At 52.0% G+C, this 22,219-nt stretch overlaps 1 protein-coding gene across 2 annotated transcripts; it reads right to left on the bottom strand.

Annotated features, from left to right (window-relative positions):
* Positions 1-928: 928 nt before the first annotated feature.
* On the bottom strand, positions 929-21,786 carry CSNK2A2 (casein kinase 2 alpha 2). Of its 2 annotated transcripts, XM_052686634.1 has the most exons (11): positions 21,646-21,786; positions 21,332-21,443; positions 11,908-12,009; positions 11,304-11,354; positions 6,782-6,841; positions 5,457-5,540; positions 4,213-4,323; positions 3,896-3,997; positions 3,392-3,492; positions 2,641-2,789; positions 929-2,451 (listed from the first exon to the last, which is right to left on the bottom strand). In XM_052686634.1, the coding sequence occupies exons 1-11, from the start codon at positions 21,747-21,749 to the stop codon at positions 2,375-2,377; spliced, it is 1,053 nt and encodes a 350-aa protein (XP_052542594.1). In that variant the 5' UTR covers positions 21,750-21,786; the 3' UTR covers positions 929-2,374. The 2 variants fall into 2 exon arrangements, with proteins under 2 accessions (XP_052542594.1, XP_052542595.1); XM_052686635.1 differs by lacking the exon at positions 4,213-4,323.
* Positions 21,787-22,219: the final 433 nt, after the last annotated feature.

Here is a 22,219-nt window from a genome sequence, read left to right as displayed (position 1 = left end):
GCCTCCTCCCTTCCTAAGGCTGACTTCTTCAGCTCCTGACTGCCCCCACAGGCAGGATGACACTTGTCCACGTCCAGAACACTGGGCTGATGAACGCAGATAGGAATCAGTCTGAGCAGCAACCAAGTGTATGCACCACGGCCTCACTGTGCTCTGGGATGAACCTGCCACAGCTTATCCTGCCCCAGGAACGGTGTAGGGACGCACAGAGATGTAGAGCAGGTTGTTGTGGTGTCTCAGGTCATCAGGACCAGGGAAAGCCATCCCCCATTTCAGACCACCTGCTAGGAGGAGCATATTTTTTTCCTCTGCTTCAATGTACTCAGAAAGCATTTCTGACAGAATTGTCACTTCCTTAATCAGAACCTCAACAGGTTTGGACATTGTCAAGCACTGTATTAATGTCTTTCACCTACAGAACTTCCTCCAGCAAACTCTGTCTTCTCCTCATGCATCTTCTGCACTGGTAAACATGAGAGCTAGAAAACAGGCAAGTTTTTCCCACTGCAGGTTGGACAAACCACAAGAAATACCCTTTTCTGACTTCAAGAGAGCAATTCAACAGTTTTTTCTTTTAAAACAGTTCTGAAATCAACGTCAAAATCCCCAAACCAACCCTACTGTTGTTAGCAGAGCATGACAGCCCCACACCCCTCAGGCCAGGCAGCCTGGAGCAGGGCAGGTGGACAGAGAGCTGGAAACACACGACAGCCAACTCCCACGTTGTACCAACAGCTCACACGTCCTCCGCAGCCCCAGGAGTGCAGTGTGAGCATCAGGGCTGAGGGCAGGAAAACCTGAAACCAGCGACTAAGGGATCCCAAAACATTCAGAGAAGGGGGTGGAAAAACCAACTTGACCTCCACGAGGAAGCAGTCCCTTCAACTCTTTGCTCTCTGGCTATCCCACAGATCAGAGGCAGCAGACGTTCAGACGTATAGATATTTATTGGTTTCAGTGAATTATACAAATGGATTGACCTGCTATCGATGCCAATAGAACTTTATTGGAATATGGAATGTAAACAGATGTTTCAAATAGAAACATTGCAACCTTATAAAAAATTAACTATTTCGACAATGCCGCAGAAGGAAATTCTGTGTTTAGGTGCTGGTGGGAAAACACTATCTCCAGCTTGTAGGTTTGAGCATCACCAGAACCACTTGATGAAACCACACACAGAACAAGTAGAGGAGGCAACTGTGAATTGTGGGGCTATAAAGCCATCCAGGGATCTGATGAAAGAACCCGCGAGACAAACCCCCCACCCCCCGCGACAGGATCGGCACCCCGGAGTTCAACAAGTGGCTGACTTCGTTAGAACACTACGTGGGATCCCGAGTCCCGGATCAGTAGTTGCACAGCCCCCTCCCCGACAGACCACGCCGCTGTTTGCTGATCCTTCCCCACCCCACGCTCTCCTCCCAGGCCCCCGTTCCGCTCCCCTGCCCTGCGGCGCTGGATTGAACCGCTCCAGAGCTGCGCTCCGGCACAAGTCTGCGTCTGGCACGAATTCTCATGGGAGCCACGTCATGAGGTACGTGGTTGCACACCTATCACAAGAAGTCTTGCAGTTCTGACTCTCCTGAGCTCGGTGGGAAAGTCTGGATAGTCCCTCCCCTCTCCTGCCACAAAAGCAGCCCTCACATTCACAAGTTTCCAAAGCAGGTCTATTGAGCTTCTCCTCAGAGGGAGCCTTTGTCAAACACACCTAGAGGGGGGAATCTCACCTTTCCCCTGCAACTCAAATCAGTGCCTTATTTTTAATGCTCCAGCCCAATCCCGAGGTGCTGCTGGGTTTGTGAGCTATGTTTTCTCGAACCTCCCCCCACCCCCCAACGCCCTGGCATTTGCAATTAAAACTGGGATTCAAAGGCCAAATTCAAGCCCAGAGTGAGCAGTAGGACTTGGAGCTCAAAGCAGAGTTGCACCTGCTGACCCCCAGCCTGAATTTGGTTCACCCAGAGTCTACAAGTCAGAAAGGCATGTTAAGAAAGAGGCATGCTAAGGACTGATGGTGGAACGGCCAATTTGTCCCCACCAGCACAGTGGGGAAGGCTGGACAGAGAAGGAAGAGAAGGATCCATAGAGATGTGAACCAGAATCAGTTGTGTTGAGCCCTGGGGATATCACTACATGTTTAACTCTTGCAAGACCATTTGCCCAGGGCTTTGGTACCACAGGGTTAGAGTTACATTAACCACAACCACCAGAGAGGAACTGAGGTTTATGACCCCCCCCCAAAGGTTAGATTTCTGCCGAGTATAAAGGGGAGGGAAAGGGGGGGGGTCCTTGGTTCATTTCCCTTCACTGTGTGACCGAAGGTTTTGCTTTTATTTGTAAACATCTTGAGTTACCCGTCGTTTTCCAGTCTTCATCGTGCTGTTGTCAGGCCACTGGAGAGCACAGCATTTTCCGAGCTGGGCTGGGACTGCTCCTTCACCACTGGATCTGCAGGAGACAGACCAGGGAGGAAGAGGAAACAGCATTTAATGAAGAGGAAGCTCCACCCCGGCAAACCCTTTCAGAGAAACCGCCTCAAAACTCACAGACCTGCTAAGTCTTTGGCAGGATGGGGAGCCAAAACTTCCCCCAGACCCTCTCTCCATCCCAGCTGGCCCCACTGTTGCACAGACTCACAGAAATAGGGGTGCTCCATCGCCTCCTTGGCCGTCAGCCTCTGTTGATGGTCGTATCGCAGGAGCTTGTCCAGGAGGTCTAGGACTTCAGGGCTGACGAGGTGTCTGTTCTCACTGTGGATGAAGTTCTCCCAGCGCTTCCGAGAATGCCTGCAAAGGGACCTGTTGTTACTACCCAGCTCTGATCAGCACAGCAGAACCACTCTGCACTTCTGGGAACAAACTGCTACGGCAGAGCCAGCCTCCCTGCTGCTTAGCAAGCATTTGCCAAAGAGAGAAAAGCCCTCTTATTTAGGCACGTGATTGCATGGATGTCCAGAGTCTGAGAAAGGCACCGTAGTGCAGAGCCTCTTCTGTCTACAGGAAGTAGACACACAGACCCTCGGGCCCAGAAGTGCTCTGTCTTGCCAGCCAGCTTCACGCAGGCTGTGCTCACTATCCATCCCATCTGCCTCTGGTCCTTTTAGGAAACATCATCGGAGATTTTGAGCCCCTCAACCCACACTCAACTCCAGTGTTCACATCTCCATTTCTAGGATGTCAACAAGCAAGAAAAGCAGGGGAAGGCTCGTGGGTCACGGAAGAGGCAAAAAGAAAGAGCCTGCCTTTCAGTGACCTGCTAGGAGGCCAGCGAGCAGCACTGCGATACAGATCAAAGCAGGCTTTGGATAAGAGTCCTCCAGATGGAAATTCAGTTCATCTCTCTCTGTGCTACAAGGAAAGAAAAGGCTGCATTTCACTTGTCCACTTACTGGCCCAGGATATCATTGAAGTGCGGGTCCAGTTCTATGTGGTACTTCTTGAGATACCCATACAGCTCATCTGTGCCCAGGACCTTTGCGATGCGAACCAGCTGGAACAAAAGGTAGGTTGAGAGAGAGCAAAAGAGTAAACCATCACAGCTCGAACAAGGAACAGATTCTGCTGAAGCAACTGCTATTAAACTTGTGTCTTCTTTCTGGTTTGAAGTCTAGGACTAGGTACTGTCCTGCAGAGACAGAGCTGCCCAAATTGTAACAGCTCTTCTTTGGGAAGCCTCACAGAAAGAATGTCTTCCTTGAACATTGCTTTTGCAACACGCACAGAAAACTGTGTCCTACATAAGGCAGTGCTGCTCAAGCCCAGATGGCTCAAGTAGGCATGCAGCAACATCCTCCCAGCCTGGTGCTCCCATTCCCAGAATCTCCCCTCTGAACACATGCAGATGAGCTGGTGACAGATGCCTCTTTAGATAAACCAGGTACCAAAGTCCTTACCTGATCGTAATTGTCCTGTCCATGGAAGAAAGGCTCCTTTCGGAAGATCATGCTTGCCAGCATACAGCCTAAACTCCACATGTCTAAGCTGTAGTCATACATCTGAGGGGAAAAAGGAGAAGCCATCACAAGAGAAAGGCATGCTCCCCACGGCCTGGCTCCCCAACAACAGCAGACAACCTCAGGCCTTTCACTTCACAGCAAGCCTCTTTCCAACCCAGGCAATGCCCTGACAGGCAAAACCAGACAACCCAACAGTGGCCAAAGTGCAAGCACAAGCAGTATCACTGGCTTGCAAGGAGGAGGCAGACTCTTACTTGGTAGTCCACAAGGAGCTCCGGTCCTTTGAAGTACCTAGAGGCCACACGGACATTGTATTCCTGAGCTGGATGGTAGAATTCTGCCAGACCCCAGTCTATGAGCCGCAGCTGAACATGTGATAAAGAGACACAGAGTCAGGAGCCTCAGTACGAGCAAGTTAGGCAAAGCTGTGTCTGCCAAAGCCTCTCAATCCCATGCTACAAGCATGGAGGCCGGGGCGGTGGCAGGGAGGCACTCTGAGGACAGGAGATGCTCTCAGCAGTGCTCTTCCCTTCCCCTTGTCACCACGCGGTGCTGGCAGGACAGACCCCAGCTTAGAGAGCTCCTCTGCCTCCCACATCCAAACACCACCACCACTGCTGGGTGACTGGCTCCGTCCCAGTGCCACAAGCCACAGCAGGCAGGACGCTGCACACTAGGGAACAGGCAAAGCCCAGCTGTTTTGTCCCGCTGTTAAGAGGGGCCAGGCCAAAGGCAGTGTTGATTTTAACTGGGGGCTGGCAGCAGGAAAGGAGATGGGAGATGGCACACCACATCTTGCAAGGCAGACTGTCTCCTCCGTGGCCACAGAGATACAGGACCAGTTGCATTACTGAAGGACAGCAGATCTAGTAAGAGATTCCCCCTCCTTACAAACCTCAGCTGGTAACCACTGCTGATTCACACAGTGAGATCCCGTGAACCAGCAACTCATTCGCTGCTGGAAATCCCAAGTCCCTCCAGACGTACACACAACGCCCAGAGAGGCACAGGCACCACAGCAGGGAGGGGAGCTCCCTGTGCTGCCCACTCCCATGGCAGTAAGCCTGGTGCAAACATTTCCTTTTATCTAACAAGCAGGTCCCAGAAGTAAGGGGGGGGCAGGCTGCACTGCAAGAGGAGCTCATCTAATCCTAGATAAAGTTACCCACACGTGCTTCATACAAGGCCACTATTCCTCTGTCTACAGTCTCTGCACCCCACCACTACACCTCCCCAGGCAGATTAACAGCCCAGATCTGTTCCCCTCAGCAAAGACACGCAGCATGGCTGGCTGGGGAGGAGAGCAACCTTAAACCATGGCCTCCAACCGTAGTGCTCCCCAACGGGACTCTGGCCACCTCCTGACATGGATGTAAATGGATGGGAGCAGATAAAAAGGGTTGAGGGGTAAGCACAGCTGGGCTGGCTATGAGTACAGAGGCAGCAGTGTTGAGCTCCACTGGAAAAGCCCTGCTTGTAAGCCCTGGTGCCATCATACCTTTTTCTGCTGGTGGTCTATCATGACGTTGTGGGGTTTGACATCCCTGTGCATGATCCCCATGCTGTGACAGTAATCCAGGGCCTGGCAGACATACACAGAGATTAGATACGGCCATGCAGCCACAGCACAGCATTAACAATTTAAGACAGTTCTTGTCAAGGAGCAAAACTGTCCAGTCCATGAAGAAGGAGGAACTGGCATTTTCAGTTCTTACACTGCACATGGCAAGCTGGCAATGAAACAGTATTGATCTCCTGTCCTACAGCATTCCTGGACCCATACTGCATGCGTGGTCTAGGGAGAGCACAATCCTGAGTGGTGTCCCACCTGGAAGCAGGCCCAGAGCTCCAACCTGGGCAGCCCTGTGCTTCCTAGGGCACAAGAGAAGAACTCTTCTTCCCAGAAGGGGACAATTCTTATGTGCATACAGTTTTATAGCCTTCCAGTGAAGCTTTCCATTGGTGCCCCAAAAAGCACTTAAGCTAGATAATCACCTCTACCCTGCTCATTTAAGCCAGAACTCACAAAAAGGCAGGTGATGGCACACAAGGAAAACTGACACCGCTCTTAAAGTCTGAAGGCACGAAAGCACAAAAGCTCTTCAGTTCCATGCACCACGCACTCCTCCCATGCAGCTGTTCCTTCAAGCAAGGAGTTTAGAATGTTTTGTTGACCACAGGGGGAAGGAAGACCCATCCATTAGGTGCACTGAAACCTCCAGAGCCACGGGAAGAGGGCACAGCCTGCAGTCATTCAATATGCAAGACATACTGCCAGGGAGTAACGCTGTCCTTGTGTCCCTGCCACAGCAGGAAGCAACAGCTTCAATCTCAGCAAGGCCACAAGGAATATACTTGCAATGTGTTGTGGCCTCACAACCAACAGGGCAGTTAGAGCCCTGGAATCTGCAGCAGTGGAGATCCTCTACAGGTTGGACAAAGTACTTTCCTCTCAGTGCTTGTACTGGCTCTGTCTGGGAGGGAGCAGCCTGTCCTCACTGCAACCCACCAGTGCTAAAGACACAGGAAGGGGAAGGCCAGCCCCACCTGGCCACCAGCAGTCACAAATGCTTCACAGGGAAAGAACAATCCCCAGGGAATCAGACACTTCAGAGGTGGCTCGCGATCCCCAGTTTGGCTCTAATGCCTGATAGCAACAAGCCAGGCAATCAGATCACTTCCAAAACCTTCTCTGGATATAAAATATGGATTCTGTGCTGGATACAAGAGAGGTAAGTGCTTAATAGTAGTGTCCCAGTAACTTGGCTACTGCCTTTCTCATTCCTGGCTTCTGTGTCAGCTGTCACATGCAATGCCACTCACCTTCAGCAGCTCATACATATAAAACCGAATATCAAAGTCTGTCAGGATCTGGTACAGTTGCTGAAATAGATTTTGGGAGGGAGAAAAAAAAAAAAAAGAGAGAAATAAAATTAAATACTCCAGATTTGTATTAGTGTCATTTCCTGCACCCCACCTGCCTCCAATAAACAACACTTTCCATGTCCCAGTCAACACTGCCATTCCCAAGGGCCATCCTGGGCTCAGATCTGCCAGGGTTACACAGTAGGAAATCCAGAAAGGAGGCAAGAGCTCCCATGAAAAGCCACTGGGATCATTCAGACCTGTCATAATTTCTTTCCAGCAGGAGACTGCCAAGCTGTCTGTCTGAGGAGACAATGAGGCAGAAACAACCAAGATCCAGGGTTTGCCTCAACCTCCACTGGGCCACCAACGCAGTCACTAACAGCTACATCTTCCTGCTGCTGCCACACCAGGTCACAGCTGATCCCTGGATTTGCCTTTTGCTCTGTATCCAACCTTGGCAGCTGTGTCAACCCAGCCCTGTCAGGCTGTGCTCTTGTCTGGTGAAAGCAAGTAGACACTGGGGCACCGAGAGGGGAGCTGGGTCAGGAAGGACATCCATGGGAGAGCAGTAGGACTGGGCCCCTCTGTCCTTTCTAACAAACAAGGATCATCTCACGTTCAGTGAAATCACCGCCTGAATCAGCATCAGAGCTGACTGCCCATCAAGGGCACCACCTGGCAGCTCCGGGAGAAATCTCACAGCAAGGGATTGAAATTCACATTCCAAGAGAGCTGTTCTGTCCCTGGATCCTCTCCAGGCGCAAGGCGAGATCCTCACGATCCTGTCATGCTTAGGGTCAAATTCAAACAAACCCAGCATCCTCAGTAGAGCTCTTGGCAGCACGCAAGCGTCACTTACACACGCTGAGCTTAAATGGCCTCCAGAGTGCAAGCTTATTTTATTCTCACGAGCTGGGATGATCCTAGCGCCTGTGAGCAACCCAGTGAAGCACACAAGCAAGGAGCAGAACCAGCATCACCACAAACTACAGCAGGGCACCATTCCCTGACTCGGCTACACGTGGCCTGTGAGGCACGACCCAGGGCCAAGCTCTGCCAGCAGGGTTCAGCTTCACCTGGCAGCATCAATGCACCTGAGGAAGGCTGCTGCAGGTAGCATCCCTCTTTACAAGTTACAGCTTATGGTGGCTGAAGGACAGATGTCTCATTTCACGTTTGAAACCAATTAGGGAAAGACCTCTAATTTCACTGATGCTTACTGACTTGTTGCACGGCTCTGCAGCACGGCTGCGTTTTAAGGCAAATGAATGTGGGTAGCTGGAGCACTCCCAGATGACAAGTAACACAACAGGTCTGCAGAGAAGCTGCATGCAACTAGCTGCCTTTCTCACACAGCACAATATACATTTATTCTAGCTGCAAATATTACTCCCATGATTGCAGAACAGGCAGGTTTAGGATGGACCCCGCCAAGGTAATTTCAGACAACAGTCAGACCTACAGAAGTATCATGTCAGCATCTTGTCTATACCAGCATGTCAAAATAGCCAAACCTGCTGGGATACAGCTTGCACTGATGGCTTGGAATTGCCTGTAGCCGTGGCTCAGTCTGGCAGTGATTGCTGAATATGGCTCTCACCAGTACTGCTGACTCCAGAAGTCAGCACAGAGACAGGTAGATCAGAAGTAGCTGGCCCAAAATGAGAAGAGGTCACTCCCACCAGGATCAGCCTGTGGGGCTCCCAGCTCCAGGGAGACCAGGATGCTGGGGCACAAGGGACAACAGAAGGATGATGACTCTGCATGCTCTCCATCTGCTTCATGTAGAGACACCTAACACAAACGTTCTCGTCTACTCTGTGCTTCCTGCTTGGCACTTTAGAGCAAAGGAAGACAGCCTTGGAAGCTCTGTGCAGGTGTCCCCAGCCCCCGTGCAGCTGCAGCTTTGCAGTCTGTCAGCCAGCTGCAGCCTGAAGAGCCCCCCAAATAGAGCAGCTCACACAAGTATGGCTAGAACAACCCGCATGTCCCACATGAAGCTGGTGAAGTTTGGGTTACAAAGAAGCCCTGAACATAAGCAGCCATCCTGCATGCCCTGGGGGACATGCCTGCATTCCCAAGACAAGTTATTCCTGCTCTACGCCGATCATGTAAGACAAAAGCATCAATACTTCCAGTCTTGGACTTGCACAGCTACAAGCACAGACATCCTTGAACAGTCAGGATCTTTCTTAGAAGCCTAGAAATGATCCGCAGCAAAATCATCCACTTGTTTCTAATGCAACAGTCAGAGCTGAGTACTGCTACTTCTGCCATGGCCATGTTGCCTTGGCAGCTGTGGAAGAGCTTTCAGCCCAGCTCTCAGCACGTGCTCTAAGCCTGGCATTTCTCAGTCAGTCCCTGATGGCCACAATCTCAAGTCATTATTTAATGCTCTATCTCACAAACACATTTCAGTTATTGAAAGGGATCTCTGGCAGCAAAGTTTTCCTCTAAGGACGCTACAGAATGGTGTAATGGCATTTAGACTGGGATACAAAAAGCGACCTCCAGCAAGATGTGCTGCTGCCTTTATGACCTGTTTCATCTCAAGTCATATATTAAAAAGTTTAAGAACAAACAACATATCAAGTTAAAAACTTCCTCAATCTGCCTTACTGAGAGTTCCTGAGTCACCAGGAGAAGGAAAGGGGCACATTCCCAACATACACAGTGCTGCAGCAGACCAGCCGATGCCAACAAAGCCCAGACAGACCAAGCCTATTTAATTAGCCCCGAAGGTCAGCACAAAGAACTCCTCTCCTGGCTGCTAACTTGGAGGTAACGCTCATCTCCCTGCCCAGAGCTGTCAGGGCAGATGCTCCTGCAAGTGACTGCTGTTCTAACCTATCTAATAAGTCTCTGATGAGATGAAGGAGCACTAAGAACACCGCCGGAATGGCTGCAGCTCTCGCTGCGCACGGTGAGATTCGCCTTGTCTGACAAACTGCAGGGAAATGAAAACAACACGTGCTGCCCCGCAGCATGCAGGCCTGCAGTGCAGACAGCCTCTAGGCAGCCGCAAGGTCTGTCCTTCCCACCAGCACCAACCCAGAGTCCCTTTCCAGGCATTTGCTGCATCTGGTGAAGCCGCACTCCAGAATATGCATGGCCCCACCTGGAGTACTGTGTCCAGGTATGGAGCCCTCAGTACAAGAAAGACATTGAGATTTTGGAAAGGGTCCAGAGGAGGGCGACTAAGATGATCAGAGGGCTGGAGCACCTCCCTTATGAGGACAGGCTGAGGGAATTGGGCTTGTTCAGCCTGGAGAAGAGAAGGCTGCGGGGTGATCTCATTGCAGCCTATCAATACCTGAAGGGAACCTACACCCAGGAGGGGAGTAAACTCTTCAGAAGGGCTGACAACAGCAGGACTAGGGGAAATGGATCCAAGTTGAAGGAGGAAAGATTTAGGTTGGATGTTAGGGGGAAGTTCTTCACAAGGAGAGCAATCAGGCCCTGGAACGGGCTGCCCAGGGAGGTTGTGGATGCCCCGTCCTTGGACGTGTTCAAGGCCAGGTTGGACGGGGTCCTGGGCAACCTGATCTGAATGTGTATGTTTGGTGGCCCTGCTAGGCAGGGGGGTTGGAACTACATGATCCTTGAGGTCCCTTCCAACCCGGGTGATTCTGTGATTCTGTGATTCTGTGATTCTTCATAACGCTAGCACAGACAGGAGCAAAAAAGCACTGTCCTATAATATGAAACAGATTTCTTAGCACTGGAGGAAGAGGTGATGCCTAGCTTTCTAACGGCAACTGCTCAATTAATTTTCCACCACTGACAATAACTTGAAGATTCACAAGATTCAAAGATATCATTCAAATAGGTGTGTTTGCTAATGGTATATTCCTTTCGTGTATCATCTTCACCCTGCCAGCCAGAAGCATTTCAGCAGCCCATGCACATATAGCTGCACTCAGACAGAAGGACTTCCAGCTTTGGAAAGGAGTGATGCCACTTGGAGCTTCCTAAAAACCAGGATGTGCTTCAGCCTTGGGCAAGCAGAGAGCTGCCAGGACTGCTCAGCCCCTTGCTACCAGGTTCACTGCAGCAGGAGACCTGCTCCAGCCTCAGCCACCTCATGGTCCTCAGGCCTGAAAAGATTCTAGCACAAACTTCTGTAATCTGCTCCACCAACTGCACTGCTGTAAACGGAGCATCACAGTATGGGCACTCATCTGGGCTGAATATATAGCACAGCAGTGATTAGTGAATTGAGAGGGGAGTTAGAAGTTCTATCCTGTTGAACTTACAGGAGGAGATTCAACACACAAAGCCCTCTACTGTTTCTCATATGCAGCCTATTTAGGAACTTCACGAGCTTCTCATTTATGTGAAGGAAAGAAGGTGAAGCTGACACGGGGAACAGACCCAAACTCCTCTCACAGCTCTTGAGCAGTATCTGACAACCCAAGAACTGAGCAACTTCAACAGAAATGGGAGGCCTGCCCCCTCCACACCCAGGCAGACTCACCTTAAAATCCGTGTTATTGATGTACTCAAACACCAGAGCAGGGGTCTTTGACTGCAAGATTGAGAGAAAGAGCATGTCATGGTTTAAAACAGCATTGCCCCAACACCCCCAGTCAGATAATGCACCAGACAAAGCAAAAAGGTGTCAGCAGGGGCTCAAGTCTCACAGTCAGCAGCAGGAAGATGGTCAGCCAGGACTGCCAACAAACACTACAGAGCATCATTTCCTCTCCATGGCTGCTAGCAAGCTGGGAATCACAGCCTTCCGCCAGCTGCTGCTCAGAGAAAACTTCCTGCAAATGGGGTCATTGTGGCAGTGCAGACAGAGGATGTGACCTCTGGTCACTAGACAGGACAGCAAGCAGGATGAAAAGTGCTTAATTGCCCAGCAAAACGTTTATGTTCCAGGTATCAGAAGCTGGAAGGCTGAGGTTTCTGCTTTCTTATAGCAAATTTGGAGGGTACAAAATTTCTCTCTGGTCAGCCAAGGGAAATTCCCAGTAGAACAGCCTGGGGACCATGGAGAGACACAAGAACCTCATCTGGTGCATTATCAACCAAAAGGAAGGCAAGCCCACCACCCACACCACACCACTGGCACCTACCACTGGATCCTTGACAGTGTCAATGAGATTAATGATGTTGGTGCCACCACGCAGATTCTCCAGAATCTTAACCTCACGTTTTATCTTCTTTTTCTTCACTGGCTTAAATAGACAAAAGCAATTAGAAGTGAGAGTCCTTTCAGACATTCACACTGACTTGTTCTGCCAATATTCTGACTGTCCCCCACAACTTCCCCTCCTCCTGCTCTCCCTATGGAACATTTTTAACTTCAAAAGGAAGACAGACACCTCGAACGAGTGAGGATTTCCCTTTTTTAAGTACAAGGTTCCTATCCATCAGGGGAAGTCAAGCCATTCAAGACAAACATCACTGTGACTCCAGCTTTGACTGTGGTTCAGAGCACAGTGGACTGCACATGGCAGTTGTGTGCTATGCGTTCAGAGACAGCGGACAAACAAGGGCAGCTTCATACCTGATGTATGAAGTCTTTAACACGAAACATTTATGCTGTTAATTCTTATTGCCAAGTGCACTTCTCTGAAGTACTTTAATGCACTGAAGCGACAACACGAGGCTTTCCAACACCACAATCTCCAGTAAGCTCAGACACTGCTGGGCCTCGCTCTGTGAAAGAGTGTTTCACAGCCATCCCGAGAGCAGGGACCCAGCTGCAAGGCATGCCTTTGCATCTGTGTATTGTGATGATTCTCCAAGCATACAGACATTTTAAACAGTTTTTGACTCCTACTCAAGCCCATGCAGCCTCAGGAATTCCCTTTGCAAAGTAAGCGTTTCTCTGGACATCGCGGTGCACGGAGTGACAAAGAACAGCTGCTCCCAAGGCTGGGAGAGCTTTCACACTCTGCTGATCCAGCGGTTCGTTTCAACGCAAAGGAATGACCATTTCTGTAACCCATCCACTCCCAAGACAACTTGAGCTGTGCCTGCTTGAAAGGAAAGGTAGCTTGCAGCAGCTTCGAAGTGAGACTTTATTTAAGCCCTGGCCAGAGACCAGGATGGGCATCGCTGGCTGCACACCGCTGCTGGCTCCAGCAGTCCTCATTCCCTGCAAAGCTCCTCCTGCACCTCTGCTACCCTAACAGAAAGCTACGGAGACATCTTAGAAAGATGACTAAACTTCTTGCACTGGGAAACTCTCTATTTCAGTCACTCAGCTTTCTGAAGCGTTCACCATCCAGCATGGTGGCCATTCAGCAAGGAGGGCAGTAAGGAGAGGTCAGAGTCGCCTTGCCCAAGTGACAAGAAGTCAGCACCTTCACAGTGACCTTCTGTCCAAGGCACGAGGAGCCCTGAGAACTCAGCAGCCTCCCCCCTGCTGCAGCCTCCCACACTGTGGTGGTGGCTGCAGAGCGATGTGGCAGCTCATGTCCACTTTAGACAACCCTTGGTTTCAGACCACTAAAAGGAACGTACATGGGAGAAGGAACCAAAGCTTTTTATACAGTCAGAAAATATGGCATTTATGTAAGTGGCAAAATATGCTGTCTGTCGAGGCTCTCCAGGTAGCTGCAGCCTTCAGATTCAAATCCTCCTCTCCTCCTCCAAGTTGAAAGGCAGGAGCTAGGCCTTCCAGCCAAAAGATGAGAATCTCAGTCCAAAGCAAAGTGCCAAAAATAACACCTATGCTATGTACAGGGAGCGTCAGCACCTCATAAAGCCGCTGTGGAAAATGGCAGCAAGGCCACGCAGCTGCCAGTGCTGGAGCAATGCACAGCAGGTTCTGCTGGGGAGGGGGCAAGGAAACAGCGCAGGGCAATCCTGAGACACAGCCAGCCTAAGGCCAGACAGACAAGGGAAGGCAGCCTGAGCAGGGCTGGAAGGCAGCAGGAATGAGGGCTTTGTCTCTGAACCTGAGCTGGAGATGCTTCATTACAGACTAATTTCATCGACGTCAGCGTGGCGACAGACACCACCCTTACATCGCCCACATCTACTGATCTTACCAGAAGGCCAAGGTGGAATTAGAGGACATAATTCAGTTATTTGCTCGTCCAGCAAAGACAGATGCACACACAAGCTGTTTTCCAAGGACCTTGACGGAGGGAGCAGCCCGGCTGCCAGCACACTCCTGCACGCATCCCTCAGAGCCGCTCTGCTGTGCCATCGGCCAAGGGAACCCACTGCCTGCTTTGAAAGACCTTCTCTGTTGCACTGAAGTTATTTCAAGGGCCTTCTGCATCAGTTACATAGGGACAACATCCCTCAGAGATTTCCATTCCTCCTTCCATAGCAACCACCACTCCTCTAGGGAAAGAAGACATCTTCTCCCCAGCCTACCACTACTGTGCGCTTCCACCTTTTTCAGGGCTGGAGGACTGCAGCAGCAGCTTGGTCTGGGCTGCTGCACATGGCTGAACTGCTTTACCCAGCTGTGAGCTCCACTGCCCGCAGGGCCATCAGCTTTCAACCACTACAGAAATAGGGATGTGGGAGGGAGAGATGCCACTGGGCGAAGAAGTGTTGCCTCAGAGAAACAGTTACTGCCTCGAAGTTTCCCTTGCAGACAATGCAAGGGAGCAGAGGACTCCCCATTTTGGATTTGCAGGAGAAAGCGGTGGTGATTGCTGCCTCCCCAGCACAGCTTTCTCCCCACAAACCTACCCAGCAACATGCCATCCTCTACCCACATCACTGCAGCCATAACCACAAGCACCATCTGCCACCCAGGCACTCTACTGGAGCTCCATTTTCCCACAATAAGCAATTCCAAGCCTGGCCTCTTGCACTATCCAACCTGGCAACACAAAGACTTTGGTGCAAACCACTCCAGCACACTGCTGCTGCCATCCCATCCCCATCCTGCAGCGCTGCCAAAAACCCAGGCCCTCAGCAACATATCCTCCAAAGCACAGGATTAAGCCTGGGTTGCTACAACTGTCTCTCGGAGTCACTCGATCCGTCTCTCCAAGGGTGCTGACTCCAAACACACACGGATTAAATGCGAAGCTCTTATGGCCTCCAACCATCTGCTTCTCCCAGCAGGAAAAGCTCCTAAAACAGCAGCCCTTGCAGTCAGAGTATTTGAACGGCGCTGATTTAAGGCTGTTCTACCATATGAACAGCAGTGTTCCGTGCAGCTTATGCCCTGCATGGCTCAATCACATCCTGGGAGAGGTATTTCCCATGGAGCCACCCGGGTACCATTACCTGAGTTTGAGCAGCCTGCTTGGGAGACAGCACTGTAGAAAGATACAGACTCCAACTCCATCTGCTCTCCCATGGTAGAGGCATGTCAAAGCTTCCCTATGAGCTGGGATTCCCTAGTGACCAGTATGAGTCAATCCTTGTGAGACAGGCTCTAAGCAAACCCCAGTGCTCTGTGCTAGCACCTATGTCCATGAAATTCATAGGAATTCAACAGTTGCATTCAGTTGGGATTGGCCAGCCAGGGGGAGGGGGAGAAGGCTGACAGACAGCAGGATTGCATAAGGCTCGTTTCCATAGGAAACCAGGCTAAAAGACATGTCTCATTTTAACCATGTCTACACTGGGTGGGGTTTAACTGCTTCAACTGCAGCAGCACCCTCAGAACAACCTGACTGCCTAGCACAATTTCCTAGTTTCCCAGGAAATTGCTTTCTTTCTCAGCCAAGCTGGAAGTCAGATGGCTGCAGACAGTGGGGACGTACAGCCTGTGGCTGCCCAGTGCCTGAGCAGGCAGAGCAGAGGGACATGGTGACCTGCAGCCAGCAGGATGGTCCTGCTGGACCCCACACCTGCCCTGCCCCCAGCCAGGCACCCTCTGCAGGAGGATTCCCACTCTCCCAACCATGTGGTTGCTTCAACCTGCTGAAAGTTAGCTAGGGCAGGACAGGCAGTGGTGGGGGTGGGCTCAGGGTGCAGGAAGGAAATGGCACGGGGTAAGCTGTGCTCTGCAGACAGGTAAGCGCAGAAGAAAAACCCGCTCTGTAACAGAGATCAGATCCTGGGTCACATTCTGGGAGTATAAGCAAGCAAGGAGTTTAGCTGCAGCAAACATCAGCTGGGAGAACTAGTGTTGCTTGCTAAAATAAACCTTTAGATTCAACACTGCAACCATCACTTCCTGCGTTGAACAAATAGATGTGTGCCTGGCTAATCAACTGTTGGTTTGTTTCTGCAGCAAGTGGAGCACACATCTATCATTCTTCAGCTGCAGCCATCTCCACCAAGCTGGGGACCTGGCGCTTGAATTCAAGCAAAATGAGGACATTTTTTAAACCAAGTTCCACAGTTAGCGAGAAAAGCAGTAATCAGGAAGACATGTGAGATCCAAGTCGTTCGTGAAAAGCAGACAGTGCATGTGTCCTGCAAGCTGAGAAGCATCCATGCTGCTCTGCAGGAGTCACAGAAGGTGCTCTGAAAAGAACTAGCCTTAGCACAGCAGGGAAGAAGGATTAGCAGACAAAAGATATGGATCCATGAAAAACAAGAGTCATTTATCCCACCACCCAATAACAAAAAAAAAGCTCTACACATTGCCCACCAAACCTGAATAGCCCAGAATCACCACAGCACTGCAATGAAGCAGCAGGCAGGTCTCTGCACACAGAGCCCAGGACCAGCAGTATCCTTAGACAGGCTTTAAACGTTTGAATGGAGGCTCCAGAAGCTCATTTGTTCCTAGCAAGTACTGAAAAGATCACAATAATCAGCCTATAAAGCCCCATGGCAATTGCTCAATAGGAAAATTGCCTTTGGAGCAGGACTGCTTATTTTGTCAGACATCAGCTGGGAAACCAAATAATCATTTTCAAAAGAGCGATGAAAATGAAGGAGCCCACTTGCGCGTTAACACTCTGTGAGATGTTTGCATTTCACAACTCCAGTCCCAGAATTTAAACTTTCCTCTCTGGAGCTGCTCATCAATTTTACAAGAGGCAAAACCAAACAATAAACAAACCCACCCTGAAACTACTACAGCACTTCTGCTTTTGGATTCAAGCTTAGGTAGAACACATCAGCAAGGATTTTGAGGATGCCTTTCCTCCCACAAAGCGCATCCCTGGAACAGCCCTCTAGGGCTCACCCTCCTCCTCACAGGAGCTGCTGTTCTGCTGCTCACCAGCTCCTTGCATCCAAACACAGCTGTGGGAGTTACCAGTACTGCTCCAGGGGGTCCCAGCTCCAGACAGGGCTGGGCTCGTGCTACTGACTGTGCCAAGCTTGGTGTGGGCAGCTGGCGTTGGGAACAGCAGAGCTGAGTGCTGCTCTCTTGCAAAAAGGCTCATTTCAGTCCTGCCAGAGGAGGAAGTGGGCCGGGAAGAGTTGATTCAGTGAGTACAAATGCAGAAGAAGTGAGAGGCACAGAGAGCTCCCAGGAGCAGGATTGGAGCAGCGATGGAAGGGCAGTGATGCAGGCAAAAGCTCCAGCCCTGAGGGTCAATCGTTGCCCTGTGCAATCCTTTCTGCACGCAGCACAGCAGGCCTTTCAGCCCCCACCCAGAGCACACCAATATACAAGGGCTCTGAAGCTTCCAGAGATAGCAGAAAAATCAGCAGAACCAAAGGGCTATCTCCCTCAGATGGCTCTCCAGCTGCCAGAGCAGCAATTTGAGCTCAGCACAAAAGGATGCTGCTGCAGCCCCAGGTGTGAGTGGTGGCTCTGGAGGCTCACAGAGCACAGAACAGGGAAGAAAAACAAACAAACCAGAACGCATCTGTGAAACTGCAGACATGGTTGAAAGTTCCAGTTTGTGGACTCAGCACGGGGGGACTAAAGCCACCAAAGGGAAAGGGGCTTTTCCTGCACTGCCTCCAATCCCTCTCCTTGTAATTATGCCCTTTCCCTCACCTGTTTCACCTTTTCTGATAGCAGCCAACTATGGAGACAAATCCATAGTTGGGCTTACTGGGTCTCAGGCAAATGAGCTGTACATAAACACATACGTGTGTGCAGTGGAACAACCCCTGTACAGAGCTGGCAGTGTGGATGTCATCATCCCCACCCTGGAAACACACTCACTGCAAGGGAATGGCTGTAAAGGGCCAGCTCCAGGTGACTTAACAACAGCATTCCCACCACAGCCACCCACAGTACAGAGCTCACAGAAAACAAAGATGTCTTAAGCTTCTTTCATAAATGCAGAGGAATGCCAGGTGCCAACAACCCGGAAGCCAAATATGAGCATCAAATCAATACGAGCAAGACACAAAAGCACACACACCCCCTCTTCCTGGCTCGGCGCTCCCCTAAGCGCCCAGAAGCGTGCCCACAGCTGCACCATGGTCAGCCAGATCAAAAAGCCCACAGGAGCCCACTGCACCAGCTGCAGAGCACGGGGCACAGCTGCAGGCTGCCTCCATGCCCTATGGCTGTGAGGGGCACACAGCTGTGTATGGCACTGAGTGCTCTGTGCTGTGCCAAGATGACTCTATTGTTGCAGAATCTTTACTCTCTGAACGGGCTGAAAAGCTGAGCAGTTGCCCTCTGCCTTGCTTTTGGAGGATGCTGTCAGGGCATCTGTAGGGTACATCAGGGCTGCTGTCTGCTGCTTAGCAAGCACTGTCATACACAGCACAACCTGACATCCAGCAGCAGCAGGAGGAATCTGTTGGCTCTGTTTGCTTTTTTCTTAAAGAGCTACAGAAGTTTCCTGGAAATCAGTGGCACTAAGAACATCCCATTCTCAAAGTGAGGCACTCAACCCAAGAAATGGTAACATTACAGTCATCTGTATGATCTTAATGGTGCTCCTTTGCTGATGTATGCTATTACTACAACCGGGGGCATGATCACAACCCATTTTCCTACAGGATTCCACCTGGATCTGCACTTCAGGTAGCATCATGTGAAGGCAATGCCAGGGAAACGGGGCACCATGCTTGATGCAAGACCAAGAGGCCTGGGGCACTGTGATACCTATCAAAGCCATCAGCTCCCCAGCCTTGTCCAAGGCTGAAGACGTCACAGGGCACTTGAATAAACAGAGCAATTAGCCTCCAGGAGAGGAAGAGCAGCTCATCTTGTTCGCACAGCACCATGCTGGGACCCATGCTTTAGTCTCAGCTTTGTTGAGGCTAAGGGACTTGCCCAAAGTCACACAGGAAATCTGTGGCTCATTTCTGCATCTGAGAAAGGGTGGTAAAATTTCCTGACCTCTCTGGAGGAAGGTACAAGATGTTCAGGTACAACAACTGAAGAAGGGGAGCAAAAAGGCCTCATGTTAGCTGGAGCTCATTAAGAACCAGTCACTTCACAAAGCAAGGCTGGGAAGATAGCAGTCACTTCAGATGAGGCACAGACGCTAAGAGCACCCTTAACACATAACAGAAATTGTTCTCTCCATGAGCCTTAAATAGCAAAGAACAACTATGCTGAACCGCCATGTCCACCAGCAACACTTTCTTCCCTTGTCTCACCCCTCCTGGAGCCCAGAACTTTGTAATTTGGTTGCATTTCCCACCTCAGAGAACCCAGCCGGAATTACAAGCAGCAGACACGCCCAGCCTATTTGCTAAGACCGAAGATACATGTAATTACATTTGCAATTAAGTTTTAGTCTCACTACAGGAAACCAGAGGCACTTTCCACAGATCACAGTGATGTTATTGCCACACTTTTCAAGTTTTCATAACCTATACAACAGTGCTCTGCAACTCACTTCTCACTGACCCACTTTCCACTAAGAAAGTTCATCTATTTATCTGGACTTTCTGCTTTCCCTTGCTCACTCGCCGGAATGCTGCCTGCATGCTAATAGAAGTGGGGGGAGCCAGGGAACTAGTGGCAACACCATCAACTCCAGATCAGGGCCAAGCTCGTCCCCTGCTTACCAGGAGCATGGTGGCAATACATTCAGGCCGAGGGAGAAGCAGCACCCAGCCACCCTCAGATGACTCTGGCTGGCTGACTCACAGCTCTGTGCTGATGGGCTCCCTGGGGATGACAGAGTTTGGCAGCACTGCTCCAGGGGAGGCTGCTAAGAAGGAACGAGGAATATTTCTGATGACTTTCCCTGCAGCCTCTCTGCCTCATGGTGCCTCTTTTCGTGCAGAGCAAGGCCTGGACTCTCAACATACCACACCCAAAGAGACAACCAGGGGCTCCACAGCAGCATGAAGTGCAGTTTTCCTGCATAACTATGAGCCATCTTGCCATCAAGTCCAGCTCTGCACTGGCTACTTTCTCAGAGCAGAAACCTCATGAAAACGAAAACAAACACATAAAGCACCCAAAGCAGAGGAGGCCGCCGCAGCACACCAGAAGAGTTCAGCAAGAACATGTGAGCCTTGCCATGAGGCTCAGCTCTGGGGCTGTCCCTGAGGCTCAACTGAACACTACTTCAGCTGCTACCAAGGCAGGGCTGCCATTCAGTCCTCCCAGAAGCAGTCAGGATGGGAGATCGCTCCTTGCCTAGGAGCTGCATACAGCAGGGCAAGCTCCCTTAAAGCTGAGAAAGATCCCAAGGAAGCAGGAACTGCAAGTGAGTGTGGAAGCAGGGAAGCCATCACAAAGCCAACCAGCGAGCCATGCTATCAGAGTGCAGCAGCAAACACCTCAGGGCTTCAGCCCTGCAGACCCTTGTCCCAGGAATCTGTCAGCCTCGCTGGCTGCAGAGGTAGGTTAAGCTCAGACCCCCCTGCGATGTTGCAGATCAGCACATGCCTGAATCCTTCATACATCCTGACCAGAAACTGGTTCCACGTGCTCCTGGCAAAAAAGTGACACATGTTGCTGGTCCAACAAATGACAGCCACAAGTGTGAGCCAAGCCAAAACCAAAAGCACCTCAACTGTAACCTTCGGGGCTTTTTTGTTGTTTCTTTTTTAAACACCTCCCATCTCAGATCATTGATACAGACTGCTGCTAGGATGGCTACCACAGTTCTCTGTGACTCCACTATTCCACAGTAAGGTTTGTCTTACAGCAGATAACTCCACACCATCCTAAAACACAACCTGATACAGCTGCAGAAAGGTCCCCACAGCCCAACCCACGGGGATGAACACACCAGAAAACACCCCACTGATCCCACTGAGCAACAAATGGTCTGTGTTCATCCCCTCAGATTTTCACGGTATTTCTGGCCTCTCCAAGGTGACATTTCCCCCATGTAACAGATCCTCTGCAACACTGAATACAAACTTTTACATGCTTCATGAGCACCTCAGGGTCAGACTGTGAGGAGCGTGCGGCCGGGCTGTGAGGCGGCTGCGTGCCAGCTGTCTGCAGGCTGACAGAAGGATTCCCCTGCAGGCTCCGCATTCCTGTTGGCATGGCCTTCTTGGGCTGTTTGCAACAGGCACGGCCAGCCACCAGTTGCCCAATGCAGGCAGCACACAGCGCTGTAACAACACCAGAGCTCTGCACGTTCCTCCTCCAGGGGAGCCTTCAGCCAGGAGCAAGCAGCGGGTGGGAGCTCCAAAACCCAAACCACCGTCCAGCGCCCAAACATCCATCACAGTAAGATGAGACAGAGCCAAGAGGCCTCGGTGCTCCGGCCCTGCCCTGACACTCACCTTGAGGATCTTGACGACGACCCTCTCGTTGTTGGTGATGTTGATGGCCTCGAAGACCTCGCTGTACTTGCCGCGCCCCAGCTTGCGCACCAGCTGGTAGTCGTCCTGGTTGCTGCGGGCACGGAGAACACAGAGAGCAGGGCGGCTGAGGGCCTCCAGCCTTGCCCGGGGCCGCCCCTCCCGGCCCGTCCCGCCGCTTCCCCCGCCCCTCCCGCTCCCCACAGAGAGACCCCGGGGCGCGACCCCTTCCCGGGGCTTCACGTGGGCCGCGGAGGGCCGGCGGCCGGGGCAGGGGACCCCGCGGGGCGCTTTACCCCCAGCTCGGGACGTGCGCTTCGTAGTCCCAGTACTCGCGGCTCCTCAGGCTGTTCACCTCGGCGTACACCCGCGCCCGGCTGCCGGCGGCCGGGCCGGGCATGGCGGCGCCGGGCGGCGGCTGCAGGAGGAGGAGGAGGGCGCGGGGCCGGCGCGGGAGGCCGGCGAGGCGGGGCGCGGCGCGCAGGAGGGCGGCGGCGGGCGGCGGCAGGGCCAGGCCGGGCGGGGCGGGGCCGGCCCGGGGCGGCGGGCGCGGAGCTGAGCCGAGGCCGGGGCCCGGTGCCGGCGGCTGCAGCCTGGGCCGGCCCCGAGCGCCGCGCAGCCGACCCGGAAACGGCGCCGCGCGTCCGCGCCGCCGCCGCCGCGAGAGGCGTCCGCCACGGCGCCCCCCGGCGGCGCGGAGGTCCGCCTGCCGCGCCCCCGCCGCCGGGCGGCTGACGTCACGCCCGGCCCGGCCCGTCTCCCGCGGGGATCGCGGCGGAGCCGCCTGTGAGCTCCGAGGGCGGCCGAGACGGCCGTCTGCCGAGGGAATCCCGCACGGCGCCGCGCTCAGCCCGGCCCCGAGCCAAACCG

This window comes from Tympanuchus pallidicinctus, unplaced genomic scaffold (assembly GCF_026119805.1).
Source record: "Tympanuchus pallidicinctus isolate F22 unplaced genomic scaffold, pur_lepc_1.0 scaffold22, whole genome shotgun sequence".
NCBI lineage: Eukaryota > Metazoa > Chordata > Aves > Galliformes > Phasianidae > Tympanuchus > Tympanuchus pallidicinctus.
The sequence above is the reverse complement of the archived record's forward strand: the minus strand, read 5'-3'. Positions and strand labels throughout refer to the sequence as shown.

What these genes read in the sequence shown, in the direction of transcription:
- CSNK2A2 (XM_052686634.1), bottom strand. Translation starts at nt 21,749, where the DNA reads ATGCCCGGCCCGGCCGCCGGCAGCCGGGCGCGGGTGTACGCCGAGGTG. An exon ending in TCGTCGTCAAGATCCTCAAG is followed by an intron (nt 12,010 to 21,331) that starts GTGAGTGTCAGG and finishes TGTCTATTTAAG; the next exon opens with CCAGTGAAGAAAAAGAAGAT. An exon ending in AGCTCCTTGTGGACTACCAA is followed by an intron (nt 3,998 to 4,212) that starts GTAAGAGTCTGC and finishes TTTTCCCCTCAG; the next exon opens with ATGTATGACTACAGCTTAGA.